General features: G+C 39.7%; 1 protein-coding gene across 1 annotated transcript in view; it reads right to left on the bottom strand.

Annotated features, from left to right (window-relative positions):
• arfgef3 (ARFGEF family member 3) overlaps positions 1-15,495 on the bottom strand; it is a 91,600-nt gene that overhangs the window by 10,218 nt on the left and 65,887 nt on the right. Inside the window, exons 29-33 of the mRNA XM_073834268.1 lie at positions 14,577-14,691; positions 14,025-14,127; positions 8,816-8,947; positions 6,192-6,322; positions 3,631-3,973 (exon numbers count right to left, since the gene is read on the bottom strand). Of these exons, the coding sequence (XP_073690369.1) occupies positions 3,631-3,973; positions 6,192-6,322; positions 8,816-8,947; positions 14,025-14,127; positions 14,577-14,691 (824 nt within the window). The remainder of the gene's footprint in view (positions 1-3,630; positions 3,974-6,191; positions 6,323-8,815; positions 8,948-14,024; positions 14,128-14,576; positions 14,692-15,495) is intronic.

A 15,495-nucleotide genomic window follows, 5' to 3' on the forward strand; every position in this document is an offset into this window, starting at 1 on the left:
TCAGTCAAGAAACTGAAGTTCAAAATGTTAACTGTCAAACATGTCATATCTCAAATCAGGTCTGAGGACTGGTTTGTCACGATAGATCTAAAGGACGCATACTTTCATGTCTCCATCCTTCCCCACCACAGGAAGTTTCTCAGGTTCGCTTTCAGGGGCAAAGCTTACCAATACAGAGTGCTTCCTTTCGGCCTAGCTCTCTCACCCCGAACTTTTACAAAGTGCGTGGATGCTGCTCTGGCTCCTCAGCGACTCCAGGGCATCCGCATACTCAATTACATAGACGACTGGCTGATCCCTCCCGGGCGGGGAGCGGTCATGAGTGGCCAAGGCCTATGGAGCGATCACCATCTCTCCTGGCACATAAACTGCCTAGAGATGCTGGCCGTATTCCAGGCCCTGAAGAGTTTCCTTCCAGACCTGAGAAACCGTCACGTGCTGGTCCGTACAGACAGAACTGCGGTAGTCTACTATATAAATCACCAAGGAGGCCTCCGCTCACGCCCCTTATACAAGCTGGCGTACCGGATCCTCCTGTGGTCTCAAGGAGAACTTCTCTCCCTGAGAGCGGTCCATATTCCTGGACATCTGAATGTGGGAGCAGACGTCCTGTCGAGGCAGGGGCCGAGGCCCGGGGAATGGATGCTTCACCCACAAGTAGTGAAGCAGATCTGGAGAGTGTTTGGCCAGGCTCAGGTGGACCTCTTTGCGACTCGAGAGACATCGCAATGTCCCATCTGGTACTCTCTAGTTCCTCCAGCTCCTCTCGGACTGTATGCTATGGTACAGACGTGGCAGAGGCTTCGTCTGTACGCTTTTCCCCCGATCGCTCTGCTCCCGGGAGTTCTGGAAAAGGTACGCCGGTATCAAGTGCGGCTGTGTATGGTTCTCGGACCTAATCGCCCTCCTCGACGGCTCTCCGTGGGAGATCCCCGTCAGGAGGCACCTCCTCTCCCAGGCCGGGGGTGCAATTTGCCACCCCCACCCGGAGAGGTAGAAGTTATGGGTGTGGCCCCTGAGGGGGCGCAACTCATAGAAGCTGGTTTCTCAACCGAGGTTGTTGAGACCCTTCTCCAATCCAGAGCTCCCTCTACGAGGAAACTTTATGGGCTTAAGTGTAACCTGTTCGTTTTATGGTGTCGCGAACACAGTTTAGACCCAGTTAACTGCCCGATAGGTACAGTACTGGAGTTCCTACAAACTCGTCTTTCCGCGGGGCTAGCTCACTCCACCCTGAAGGTGTACGTGGCGGCTATATCTGCCTACCACGCCCCTCACGGTGGCCTTTCAGTGGGCAGAGACCCCCTGGTCATTCGTTTCCTCCGCGGTGCACTCAGGCTGAGGCCTCGAGTGAACCGAGGGTTCTAAGTGGGACCTAGCCTAGAAGCTCTATGTAAGCCTCCATTTGAGCCCATAGAGGAGATCTCAGATCGCATGCTTACTATAAAGACAGCGCTGCTGCTAGCTCTTACCTCTCTAAAGAGAGTTGGGGACCTACAGGCCCTCTCAGTGGCCCCTTCACATGTTGACTTTGCCCCAGGGATGGCCAAAGCATTTCTCTACCCGAGAGTTGGGTACGTTCCCAAGGTCCTGTCCCTAGCACCACAGCCAATCACGCTTCAAGCGTTTTATCCTCCTCCATTCGTGGAGCCCGACCATAGGGAGTATAACTGTATGTGTCCAGTTAGAGCACTAGATGCATACGTCCACAGAGCTGCCGTGTGGCGTAAATCAGAGCAACTTCTTGTCTGTTTCGGCCCTCCAAAAAGGGGGTGCCCGGCTTCAAAGCCTACAATCAGTAGATGGATCATAGATGCCATTTCTACCGCCTACGAGTCCTCTGGTCTCCCATCCCCGTTGGGAGTCAAGGCTCACTCCACTCGAGGCCTATCTGCCTCTAAAACTCTGATGGCAGGTGTCCCTATCCAGTACATCTGCAGTGCTGCGGGTTGGTCCTCGCCCCTGACGTTCGTCAGGTTCTATGAACTCGACCTCAGAGCCACTCCTGGCTCCTTTGTCCTCTCGCCTTAGCAGGCTAAGCCCAGAGAGATTCAGCCCCCTCCCTAGCCAGGAGGAGACTTCTCAAGGCGCATTCTTTCTATCAAGAAAGAAGAGAAGTCCTTTCGCCTTCTTTCTCCTCGAGTGCCTGAGGGCCGAGGAGTATTTCTCCCCCTGTGTTGGTCACATGACAAGCAGCGGTAGAGAACTGCATCCTCGTGTACCTGAGGGCCGAGGATCACACTGCCCTCTTGTCCGTGGAATATTAGACAAAGGCTCATACCTCTCGCGTCCTGGCAAGGTCACCAGGCCGAGTCATTTCCAGTCCCTCTTGTCCTGGCTCTTCCCAGACAAAGGTCTAAGACTCCTTGTGCGCCAGAGGGCCGAGGAGTACCTCTCGTGCTGGCTGGCGACCAGGCAGAGGTCCACTACTTTCCTCGTGTGCCTGAGGGCCGAGGATCATATTGCCCTCTTGTCCGTGGAATACTAGACAATGGCTTATTCCCCTCGCGTCCTGGCAAGGTTACCAGGCCGAGTTTATTCAGTCCCTCTTGTTCTGGCTCTTCCCAGACAAAGGACTAAGACTCCTCGTGCGCCCGAGGGCCGAGGAGTACCTCTTGCGCTGGCTGGCTACCAGGCAGAGGCATATCACTGTTTTCCTCGTGTGCCTAAGGGCCGAAGATCTCACTGCCCTCTTGACCGTGGAATACTAGACAAAGGCTCGCTGACGTCACCGCGCCTGTGACGTCACTCCCGTCTTCTGATTGGTTGTTAGACTATGACTCAGAATGCTGCCCGACAATGGCGTTCCCCAAAGCGTTTATGACGCGGCGTCTCGTTCCCTCAGGGAACTATGGTTACATACGTAACCTGAGACGATTTCTGAAGGATCATGTGACACTTAGGACTTCAGTAACGGCTAGTGAAAATTCATCATTTTATTAAAACAGAAAACAGTTCATTTAAATTCTAATATTTCACTGTATGTATATGTACTGTACTGACAATGTACTGTATATGACTAATTAACATGAATTAAGATTATCAAATGTTTAAAAGTTTTGTTAATTGTTAGAAGTTTTGAAAATGGCCAATAATTACTGAAAGATAATCTGGTACGCAGACAATTTGTAGCAACAGTTTCATTGGGAAGTCTTTTAATTGGCAAAGGTCAAGTAACTGACAATAGTGTGTGTAAAATGTATGCTAAAATGCTTATACTCATTGTTAACTCATTGCTTACTGAACTGTTATATAAAATCAATGTCACAAATATCAGCATGGTCTGATCCTTGTTTGTCATTTAAAGGTCATTTTTTAATAAACACATATTTATCTTTTGTTTCCTATACTTCAAAACTGTGTACTATAATGCATTGTCTTGCCCCTAGATGAAAGTATTTTGGATAGGATATTAGCATATGTTGGAAATTATTTTACAATTTATGAATAATTGTTCGATTACTTAAAGATGCATTAAGTGATATCTGAGAAACACTGCTAATATTTTTAATTTTTCACTGTTTCTCAGAAATCACTCCTGAACTGATGCATTGAATGTTCACAGTTTAATTTACGTTTAAGAACATAATATTTATTGATCATCTATAATATTTAAGACTGTAAACATACCTGAAAGTAGATATTGAAGCTCATGGCAGATTGGCGGTATAAGTTAGCAGCTCCACACACCCCTGACACTTTCATGAGGAGATACTTGAGTCCTGGACGGGTGTCAAATTCCCGCGCTGTGCGGTACGAGTCCAGCAGCAGGTCAAAGATGATGGCTAGGTTCTGCATTGAGATGTAGCGAAGAAAGCCTGTGGCTTTCGGTTCTGACACTGCCGTGGTGATTCTGCCCTGCCCTTCAGAGCTCCCAGAACCTTTCACAAACTCCTCCAGGAGGATGTCATACAGGTTCTGCAGGAGTACTTGATGGGACAGTAAACTTACCACCAGAGTCCTGAAGGGAATCCTGCGCAATGACAGAACAGAATTTAACAGCATTCTTATCCATTCAATTTGATTTCATTTAAACAGATTAATTTTAGATAGTGCTTTGTTTAGGAACAGCAGTAGTGGAAATATATGAAAGATGCATGTAAGGCTTACATGATCATTTAAATTATCATCTATATGAACCTCTATATGTCTCTATATGATACATCTACAGTATCTCACAAAAGTGAGTACACCCCTCACATTTCAGCAACCATTTTAGTATATCTTCTCAAGGGACAATACTATAGAAACTAAATTTGAATATATTTTAGAGTAGTCAATGTGCAGCTTGTATAGATTTACTGTCCTCTGAAAATAGCTCAACATACAGCCATTATTATCAAAATAGCTGGCGACAAAAGTGAGTACACCCTAAGTGATAACAGCAATATGCCGTTTACCCATGCAAAGCCACATGTCCTATTCATGGCTTGACAGGACCATACAAAGTTGTGTATCTTGTATTAGAGCAGTTCAAATTTGGTGCTTTGAGTACAATTCTCTCATACTGACCACTGGATGTTCAACATGGCATCTCATGGCAAAGAACTCTCTGAGGATTTGAATTAGAATCGTTGCTCTCCACAAAGATGTCCTATGCTATAAGAGGTTCAGTAACACCCTGAAACTGAGTAACAGTACAGTGGCCAGTATCATATTGAGGTTTTCCGAGACAGGTTCCATTCAGAATAGGCCTTGCAAGCGTCGATCAACGAGGTCGAGCACTCGTTCTGTGCGTCAGATGCAGAACCTGGCTTCAAAAAAAACAGATGCATGAGTGCTGCCAGCAATGCTTTAAAAGTTGCAGAAGTAGAAGGTCAGCTTGTCAGTGCTCAGACCATATGCTGCACACTTCAACAAGTCGGTTTGCATAGACGTTGTCCCAGAAGGAAGCCTCATCTGAAGCTGGCTCACAAGGAAGCCTGCAAACAGTTTGCTGAAGACAACCTGTCTAAGAGCATGAATTACTTGAAACCATGTCCTGTGGTCTGATGAGACTAGAAGATAAACTTGTTTGGCTCTGATGATGTCCAGTATGTGTGGTGATGCACTGGTGAGGAGTACCAAGAAAATTGTGTCTTGTCTACAGTCAAGTATGGTGGTGGTAGCATCATGGTCTGGGGCTGCAAGAGTGTTGCTGGTTCTGGGGAGCTGCAGTTCATTGAGGGAAACATGGATTCTATTATGTACTGTACATTCTGAAGCAGAACATGATGCCTTCCCTCCAGAAACTAGGCCGAACGGCAGTTTTCCAACATGATAACGATCCCAAACACACCACCAAGATGATGGTGATGGAGTGGCCAAGTATGTCTCCAGACCTGAACCCTATTAAGTGCCTGTGAGGCATCCTCAGGTGGAAGGTGAAGAAGCACCATGTGTCTGATGGTAATGATATAGAGAAGTGGAAGAGGATCCCAGGAACAACCTGTGCAGCTCTGGTGAATTCCCTGCCTAGCAGGATTAAGGCAGTGCTAGATAACAATGGTGCTAACATAAAATATTGACACTTTGGACACAGTTTTGACAAGTTCACTTAGGGTGTACTCACTTTTGTTGCCAGTTATTTTGACAATAATGGCTGTATGTTGAGTTATTTTTAGAGGACAGTAAATCTGCACTGCTATACAAGCTGCACATTGACTACTCTAAAATATATCCAAGTTTCATTTCTATAGTTTTGTCCCTTGAGAAGATATACTAAAATTGTTGCTGAAATGTGAGGGGTTTACTCACTTCTGTGAGATACTGTATATGCCCTATACAGTTTGAATCATGATATGATATGATATATATATATATAAATCAAATCATGAATTAATTATGAAATACTACTTTAAACCTGAAGAACAATAAGGCATGCAGATTCTGTTTGCAGTGGCCTTACCCAATTTTTCTGTTTCAGCATGAAAAGGAGAATGAGAAAACATACAAGCACAGGTTACTGTATGATTAAAACAATGTTTTAATTTGACTATTTTATTTTACCTTATATTTTCTTTAGGATATTTTATAAAAGTCAGCTCTTTAACATCAGGTCTATGAATAAATGGCATTTTATGAATCAGTCACTGAATCCCATATCAATCAATCACTAAACTTTCTTATGGTCGTGTATTACGTTATTATGAATACAGTATTATTCAAATAATAAATATCAGCAGGCTGAGTTTAAATGTGCATCATCTCACCTCTTCTGGGCTTGACCATTGGAGTGCTGATCAGCAGGAAGCTCAATAATCAGCACACAGGACTGAGCGTGCTCAAATCCTTCCTTGTTGCTGGGAGTTTTAGGGGAGCACTGTGTATCTAGCATGAAGACCTGGAAGTAGAGAAAATAAATCCAGTTGTTATAATCAATTAATTATACACACAGAGTGTTTTTCCCCCCCTTGGAATTCATATGTTGGTTTTCCCCTTTATCTCCCCCTATTGTTCAGTTTGATTTGGTTTCCCCTTATGCCCATATTTGTATTTCCTGCTTGTTAGCTTGTTTCTGCTCCTCCTACCTTGTTATGTTGACACTCCCCTCTGCTACCCTTTAAATAGTCGTTTGTTCCCCAATTACCTTGTCCGGTCTTAAAGTTATATCGTGGTTGTTGTATTCCTGGATTCCTGTTGGTGCTCATTAAATACTTTGTTTGTTTTCTACTCCTGGCTCCTGTGTGTTTCCCTATGGCTCCTCACCCCCAGCAAGCCATGACACCAAGTAGATGTTTAATAAAGCAATTCACCACACTACATGAGACTGTGCATTACAGTGTCTTTACCATGAGCTATAAATGATGTATACTTCCTCTCAATAGTTCAGACTAGAGGTCAACCACTACATTTTTCTAATGGCAGAACATTACATTTTAATCTTTGGTCTCATCTTCCCTCAGCACATGGCCTAATGTGAATAATTGTTTTAATAAAACACCAGCTACTCCAGTGCTCAATAAATAATTTAATATTTGTCTTTAAGGAAATGATGAAAGCTCCCTGTTGGCAGGAACATTTTTTTGCCTGTCACTTAAATGATTATTCTCAGTTGCAATAGTGACTCTAATTTTCATCTTTTAGCGCCCAAGCACTGAATGTAGGCCCTGGCAAAAGGTATCACATGAATTTCACGGATTTTGTGAAAAGTGCAGACAGTGAAATTTAAATACTAAGTGCATATTTAAATATGTAAGTGTCACCAAACTTGACTTTATGTCAAGAAATTCAAGATGCTAAACTGTAAATAAATTATTGCTATCTTGGGGGCTGACAACATGGACGAGGTAACTGTGGTTCACAATTACAGCGCCACCAGCTGGCAGCAGGAAATGTGACACGTACAGTACAACAGACTTTGAAATAGCCCAAAGAAGTTATAAATAAAATATTTTTTCTGAATGAAGAGCTTTGTGACATTGATGCTGCTTTTTGGTTTACTACTATAAAGCTGCTTTGAAGCTATTTTTAAAGTACAAAGCATTTGTCTTCAGATTTCAAAGCCGTAACCATCCATTTTATACCTATTGCTCCGTTTTCTCACAGCGCATTTACATGCACGCTTTTAAGCCGATAATGCTTAAAGGAGTAGTTCACTTTCAGAACAAAAATTTACAGATACTGTACTCACCCCCTTGTCATCCAAGATGTCATGTCTTTCTTCAGTCTTAAGGAAATTATGTTTTTTGAGGAAAACATTATAGGATTTATCTTCATATAATGGACTTCTATGGTGCCCTCGAGTTTGAACTTCCAAAATGCAGCTTCAAATGGCTCTAAATGATCACAGCTTGGGAAAAAAGGGTCTTATCTAGCAAAATGATCAGTTATTTTCTGAAAAAAAAAAAAAAATACAATTTATATACATTTTAACCTCAAATGCTCGTCTTGTCTAGCTCTGTGTGTACTCTGTGTAGAGATTAAAAAGTATATAAATTGTAAATGTTTTTAGAAAATAACCGATCGTTTCGCTAGATAAGAGCCTGCTTCTTTGGCTGGGATTATTTAGAGCCCATTTGAAGCTGCATTTAAACTGCATTTTAGAAGTTTAAACTCGGGGGCACCATAGAAGTCCATTATACGGAGAGAAATCCTAAAATGTTTTCCTCAAAAAACAGTTTCTTTACGACTGAAGAAAGAAAGACATGAACATCTTGGATGACAAGTGGGTGAGTACATTATCTGTAAATTTTTGTTCTGAAAGTGAACTGCTCCTTTAATAAGCCGGAAACGCATGTGGTCATGTAAACGCGGTAACCCATTTTCTTTTATCGGAGTCATAAACGGCATAAGCATAAACCGGTTGACACAGGTAGTTTTTTGCCTCTTACCCCAAACGCAATAACCCGCTTATAAGTGCGCATGTGTGATACATGACACACTTTAGTGCATCAAGACAGGGCAAAGTTTTTGCAGTAAAGTAAGAAGGAATTATATCACAAAAAACTCTTTCATGACTCAGAAAATGATAAAAGTGTTGTCATCTCGTGCAGCAGAAACAGAATTGGTTCAGTCAAAACACTGCATTTATGACTGCATAAGAGGACAATGTGAGCGCTGCTTTATTTAACATCACAACTGACAAACATGGAATACTTGGTGTCAGATAAGCAAATTATTATTTTTTGATGTCACTAATACAGATTTATTAATAAAGTCATGTAAATGCAGCTTATTTGCGTTGTCAGGTTTCTGATGTGCATGTAAATGGGCAAATCTTAATAAGCTGATATTTGTGAGTTATCAGCTTACTGGTGTGCATGTAAACGTGGTCATTGTGTTTTAACAGTAAGACGTCTGGGCAAGTTGTAAATGACGTGAGCTGTGCAGGTACCTGTTGGGCCATGGCCCGGATCCTCATGTACTCAGCCTCGGCTGAAGGGGAGTGTGAGGGGGCCGCAACTTTCACTTCACATGCATCTCCAGTGAAACTGTCTGAACCACTCCGGAAACAAGCTAGTAGATTCTGTCAAAGGGCACAGAAGGTAAGTGGGAAACTATAACAAAGATATATTTTCTTTTCACACTTTTAAAAGTTCCCACTGGTTTATATTCACATGTGATAAATTAATCCTTTACCTATTAAATCTCATGTTGTACAGAACCGAAAATGCTTTTTACTATAAGTACTTGTTTGAATAAAGCTGTTGCATCTGTCAGTATTCTGTGATTGACCCATCTCATCATTTCTTATAGCTGCAGTTACACAACAGCTAAAGAATCAACAGCAAGTAAAACCTATCATTCTCTACACCAGATACTACAGTATATGGACATTCTCTAGTCTAGGGTTGGATGATACAGCTTAAAAAAAGAATAGCTCAAAAATTTTTTAATGAAAATTTACATATTTGTTTTAATATGGCTTAAAGTCATTTTTTTATGCATAAGCTGAATTATCATTTTAACCACAAAGTTGAGCCAAGTACATTAACAGTGTTTATAACTTGAATAAACTGATTCACAGAAATAAAACAACCCCTGTCTCTATATTGTTACTGCTTTAAAGTCTATCATTTTGGTGCCATCTGCAGCACTGAACAAAATGCAAAACACTCTTGCCATCTGCCATTGGTCAGGCAAACAGATGTAGTCCAGGGGCCAATTCTATTAACTGAAGCAATGTTGTTTTCGAAGCAAACAAAAGATTGCTGGCACAGCCTTTGGGAAACTTAATTGCCAAATAAAAATCACTGCAATCTTCATGACTGCTTAATTTTGCATAATATTAGCAGTATTAGCAAATTATATTTACTCTATCCTACTAAAGTCTCAATGAAAAAGTTCTACAAGTCTTACATCTTCAAACGTGTATTCATATTCCTGATAGCAGCACTTTTTTGCTTCTTTCCATAAAATAGCACACCACTAATCTGTGAAGAAGATTACATTAGCTGAGAAAGCAAAGATGACATGTGGCCGCAAACATCCTAAGCCTGAAGTTTCAATCTATTGTTGCAAACAAATTTTTTCATAGCATATATAAAAATATTCAACAATTAACTTCTCTGTTCAAACCAATGTTGCTGGAAAGTGATTTTCAAAAGCTTTACAGAGGCAATACTTTACGTTACTGTTGTTTTTCATGCTTGACAAGCATTTCATTTTCATCGGCTTAGAAATGGCTTGCGTGCTTGCAGTCTAGACGCCTAAGAGACCGATGCAGAGAGTTGTAGAAATCGGTTTTATAAGATGTCTTTCTATGAATATTTCTTATTTTTCACTTTTCATCAATGAAAGATAAATTATTTAGTGGTTAGCAGCTAGTTCTAGGCATGCCATGCACATCATACCATCATCATATCAGTGACTCCTGTACCCTTGTTAGACAAAGGGCAATGTGCGCTGACGGTTCACGCCAGGGCAACTTGTGGCTCATAGCGCTTTAGATGTCTGAAACTCAGTCTATAAAAGTATTGTTCATGTCCTAAATCTGTAATTACAGTAAAATAAAAATGATGTCCCTGAAAATTACATTGAATAATTGAATACTATGCCATGACATAGTATTACTACTTCAGTTTTAATGAAAATTTTTGAAAAACTGGTCAGGTCCAAGATCTTGAGGCAGACTGAACATGCTCTGGATCCTATTTGCTTGCATGGCCACATAGAGGAGTGGAGGATGCTACAGGCACTTTGCCTAATTGGCTGTTTAGACATTTGGATGGGAATGGGACACATGCTAGACTTCTATTTATAGACTTCTCCTCGGCTTTTAACACAATCAAACCCCACATTTAACCAGAAGGCTCTTAGAATAGTTTGAGTTAAGTAATAATCTGGTCGGTTGGATTCTTGACTTTTTTAAACAAATAGGACACCGAGAGCGAGGCTCAATGGTACTTTGTCTGACTGGAAAAGCTCTTCTACTGGGTCTCCCCCTCAAGGGTGTGTGCTGTCACCTTTATTATTTATTCTTTACACAAATATTTGTCCGAGCAGCTATGACAATAGAAACTATCATAAAATATGCAGATGATTTGGTCATTGTTACCCTGCTTTAAGAGGAAGAGATCAGCCATGGCCCAGTTATTGATGACTTTGTTAATTGGTGTAAGGAATCTTACCTCCTGCTTAATATATCAAAAACTAAAGATACGCTCATTGATTTTAGGAGGAAGCTTCACATGAACAAAGCTACCTTAATTAAAGGCCAGACCACTGAGTATGTGCAGTTTTATAAGTACCTTGGGACTATTATTGATGAAAAACAGAACTTTGAAGCTAATTGTGCAGCTCTGTGTATAAAAGGTCACCATCACTTTGTATTGTTTGAGGACATTATCACAATTTCATAATGACCGAATGTTAATGATCATGTTTTATCATGTTTTTATTGAATCAGTTTTGTCCTTTTCGTTGGACGCAAGGTTAGGTCACACATCATTAAAAGCGATAAAATTCCTTAAATCAGATAGTTAAATGGTCTAGTCGATTAGTTGGTGAGTTATAGTTAGATCCAGCATTGTTGTATACCAGACAGTTACAACAAATTGCTACTTCTATTTGAAATGATGACTCCTGAGTTTTAGCTTCTTCCCAAGGTTTTTAGTCCCAAGGTGTAAAACAAAGCGATATAAAAACATCTTTGTTCCCGCTGTGTTAAATAAGTTTTAGGATGGGGGAGTCTTTGAGCACTATCATGAATCATGTTTTTTGTTATTTGTTGTGTTACGTTCTTAAATGTTTTTTGCATTTGTGTGTTAAGGATGGTTGTCACTGTCATTTTACTGCAAAACAAATTTAGCTACGAGTATGAATAAAGTAATAACCTAACCTGCATATATATACCCTTGGCAAATGTGAACCAAAAAGCCTGTAAAAATAAATCTGCATTTGCATCCTGTTCTATCCTTGTAATCCTTTTGATCCTTTATTAAAAAAATCACAAAGATCTAACCTTTCATTGAAATAAAACAATTGAAAAAGGGGGACAATCTCATTATTATGAGTAAAATATCTCTGAATTATATTCCCATTAATATTACAATTTGTAGCACACCATAGTGATAATGAATATGAAATTATCCAGCCATGGCGTCCTGTTTCACAGGAATAAAAAATGAGAGAAAACTTAATCATCCATCACAATGAGAAACACCAAAGAATATAGTTTTAATGTGCAGCAAAAGAGTTGAGCTTCACAAATTAGAAAGTGGCTGTAAGAAAACAGCTAGAGCATTGAAAATTCCCATTTCCACCTTCAGGGAAATAATTAAGCATTTCAAATAAACAGAAAATGTTATAAATCTACATGGAAGAGGACATGTGTCTATATGGTCCTGATGCACGGTGAGGAGGAGAGTTTGAGTGACCACAGCTGGAGAATTGCAGGAAATAGTTAAGTCTCAGGGTCAGAAAGCCTCAAACAAATGTATCAAACAACACCTACATCACCACCATGTTGTTTGGGAGGGTTTAGAGAAAAAAAAAAAATAAAGAAAAGAATGTGCTCTCATCCTAAAATAAACTCTTAAATGTTGTGGGCCTATTTCTCTGCTGGAGGTCCTGGACATCTTGTTTAGATCAATGGCATCATTGATTCCATCAAATAACAACAGAAAACCTGACTGTCCCTGCTTGAAATGTTATCCACCTTATTTTTTACCTGTAAATTTAATGTGTCTTCCAGTCTAGTTATTTTTAGCTGTACAAAAACAGTTTGTTTTGCTGCTCGATACTGCAAACTGCTGTGTCTTACCATATTATTTTAATGTATTATCTTAATTATAAACACAATGGCTTATAGTGGAAACCGTTTTACTGTTTACTGCACTTTATTACTCTTCTTGTTATTTCCCTACAGCGGCTTATGAACCATAAGTCTCACACATTACCAGGAAACGGCTTACTTCTGCATTAAAAAATAAGCTGGATAATGGGCCACGTTTGGATCTTCCAACAGGACAATGATCCAAAAATAAACATCAAAACCAACACAAAAATGTGTTGAGGCTTCAGGACAAAATGAGTTCCCTGACCTGAACCCTATAGAAAATGAGTGAGGTGAACTGATGAGGAGAGAATATCAACATGGAGCTGGGAATCTAAAGAATTTGGAGAGATTCTGGATGAAGTAATGGTCTCTGATCTTTTGTCAGGTGTTCTCATCAGGCTTCTGGTTAGGAAGACACAAAAGCGGCTATGCTTTTTAAGAACGCTCAGGAAGGTAAACCTGTCACAACGGCTCCTGGTGTCATTCAGCTCTGCAGCTGATAAAAAGGCTTTGCAGAGAGTTATAAAGACTGCACAGAACATTATCACAAAACAACAGCTGCCTGCCCTAGACGACATATTTACCTCTCGCTGCCTGCAGAAAATACACAATATACTGAATCACCCTGCATATCACTTATTTGAACCGTTGCCATCTGGGAAATGCTACAGATCCATTAAAACACGTACCACAAGATGCATGAGCAGTTTTTATCCCAAAGCTATAACCATACTGAAAAACTAAACTTAAAAGTAGCATTAAGCACTTTATTCCATTTAGCACGGTGCAAATATTATTTATTTTGCTTTTTTCCCCCTGTGCAGTGCAGTACTCTCATATTATTCTTTAATAATTGTTTAATTAATTGTAGCTGGATACATTGGCAAATCTATCATTTCGTTGGATGTAAGTTTAATGACAACAATCTGAATCTGAAATCTGAATCTTATAGGAGAAAACACATAGCTGTCATCTTGGTTTCAAAAAGAATTAAATAAAAGGGCGTCAATAAATGTGTCCAATGTGTATTTGAGAAAAACATTTATTTCATAATGAGATTTCCCCCCATTTAATGAAATCGTTGGTTGGTAATCAATTTAATAATTAATTAGGTTGTATTTTCCAACCTCAAATGATATTCAAAATCACTTTTTATGACCTTAAATTTTGTACGACTAAAGCCATTCATACTTGGCTAGATTGCCACTTGCATGAAAATGACTGACACCGAGTTTGACTGACAAATAACAAAGCTGTTTGTCAAGGCTCTTTTAAGATTTTTGGACAGTAGAGACACAACAATAGATGCTATTATGATAGTCACCTTCACAGGCTCCAGGGTAGCTGAGAAAGCATCCTGCAGGGCACAGCATGCTAACCGCCACATCTCCTCAGTAAAAACAGGCCCTGCTGTTACCAGAACATACCTGCACATCAAAAATAACAAACCAGAACTTAATATGTCAACATACACATAAACTAATCTAATCATATTTTGCGGCATAACTTCAAGCCTTTTCCAATTAATTATTATCTTAATAAAAACCTGTTAAGCACCTGAGATACAGAACACTACTTAACCTTTACTTTTATATTATATTTAAGTAAACCTCAGGCTGCCTACTGCCTACACAGGCATCTGAATGTAACATTATAAATGCTCTACATCACACAGATTGCACTCCTCACATAGTGCACATGGTAGAGTGGACACTGAATTGACTTCAGTAGTTTGACATTGGCATGTAATTAGAATAATGCCATTGGAATAATCATGCTAACTAGTTTTGGAACAACCTTTGCATGTCCATGATGCCATAAGATGTTGTCTAGTATGTAGGCAGTTCAGTATGTTTTAGAACACATACACACGCACCTAATACAGGAGCAGCCCACTCTGGAGATGGTCTCGGCTGGTTCTGCCACACAGGACACCAGCAGTTTAAAGAGATCTTTCAGCATCAGGTTAATCAGACTCTCATAGCCAATATCTGCAAAATAAATACAGTCACACAATTTATATTTCATTTCACATATATGTGACCCTGGACCACAAAACTAATCATAAGGGTCAATTTTTTGAATACATTTTGTATAAATAAGCTTTCCATTGATGTATGGTTTGTGGTATGGAGATACAACTATTTGAAAATCAGGAATTTGAGGTGCAAATAAATCAAAATATTGAGAAAATCACCTTTGAAGTTGTCCAAAGGAAGTTCTTAGCAAAGCATATTACTAATCAGAAATTAAGTTTTGATATATTAACAGTAGAAAATTTACAAAATATCTTCATGGAACGTGATCTTTACTTAATATCCTAATGTTTTTTGGAATTAAAGAAAAATCGATCATTTTGACTTGTTTTTTTGCTATTGCTACAAATATACCCGTGCTACTTATGACTGGTTTTGTGGTCCAGGGTCACATATTACAATTTCACACTTCAAAGTCATCACAAAGTTAAAACTCCTGAACATATCTGTATTAAATATTATAACACATATTGTAGACATTAGATATTAGCAGGCTGAATCTCACGTGAAACCTGAGGACCTGAAGACTAAAAGGAAGAAATACATGATGTTTTGTGCAGTGTTATTTAGTATTACCAATATACTATTGTAGTATTTTTTATTTTAGATTTAGTTTTAGAATTTTAGTTTAAATTTGAATCCCTTTTCTATTTGTTTCATTTGTCTATATAGTCTTTTATCTGATATAGTTTTTAGCTTTAAAGCAAAATATTTTTAAAAGTTGTAATTCAATTATTAAGTAACCAAATGGTTACTATG

Source organism: Garra rufa, chromosome 2 (assembly GCF_049309525.1).
Source record: "Garra rufa chromosome 2, GarRuf1.0, whole genome shotgun sequence".
NCBI lineage: Eukaryota > Metazoa > Chordata > Actinopteri > Cypriniformes > Cyprinidae > Garra > Garra rufa.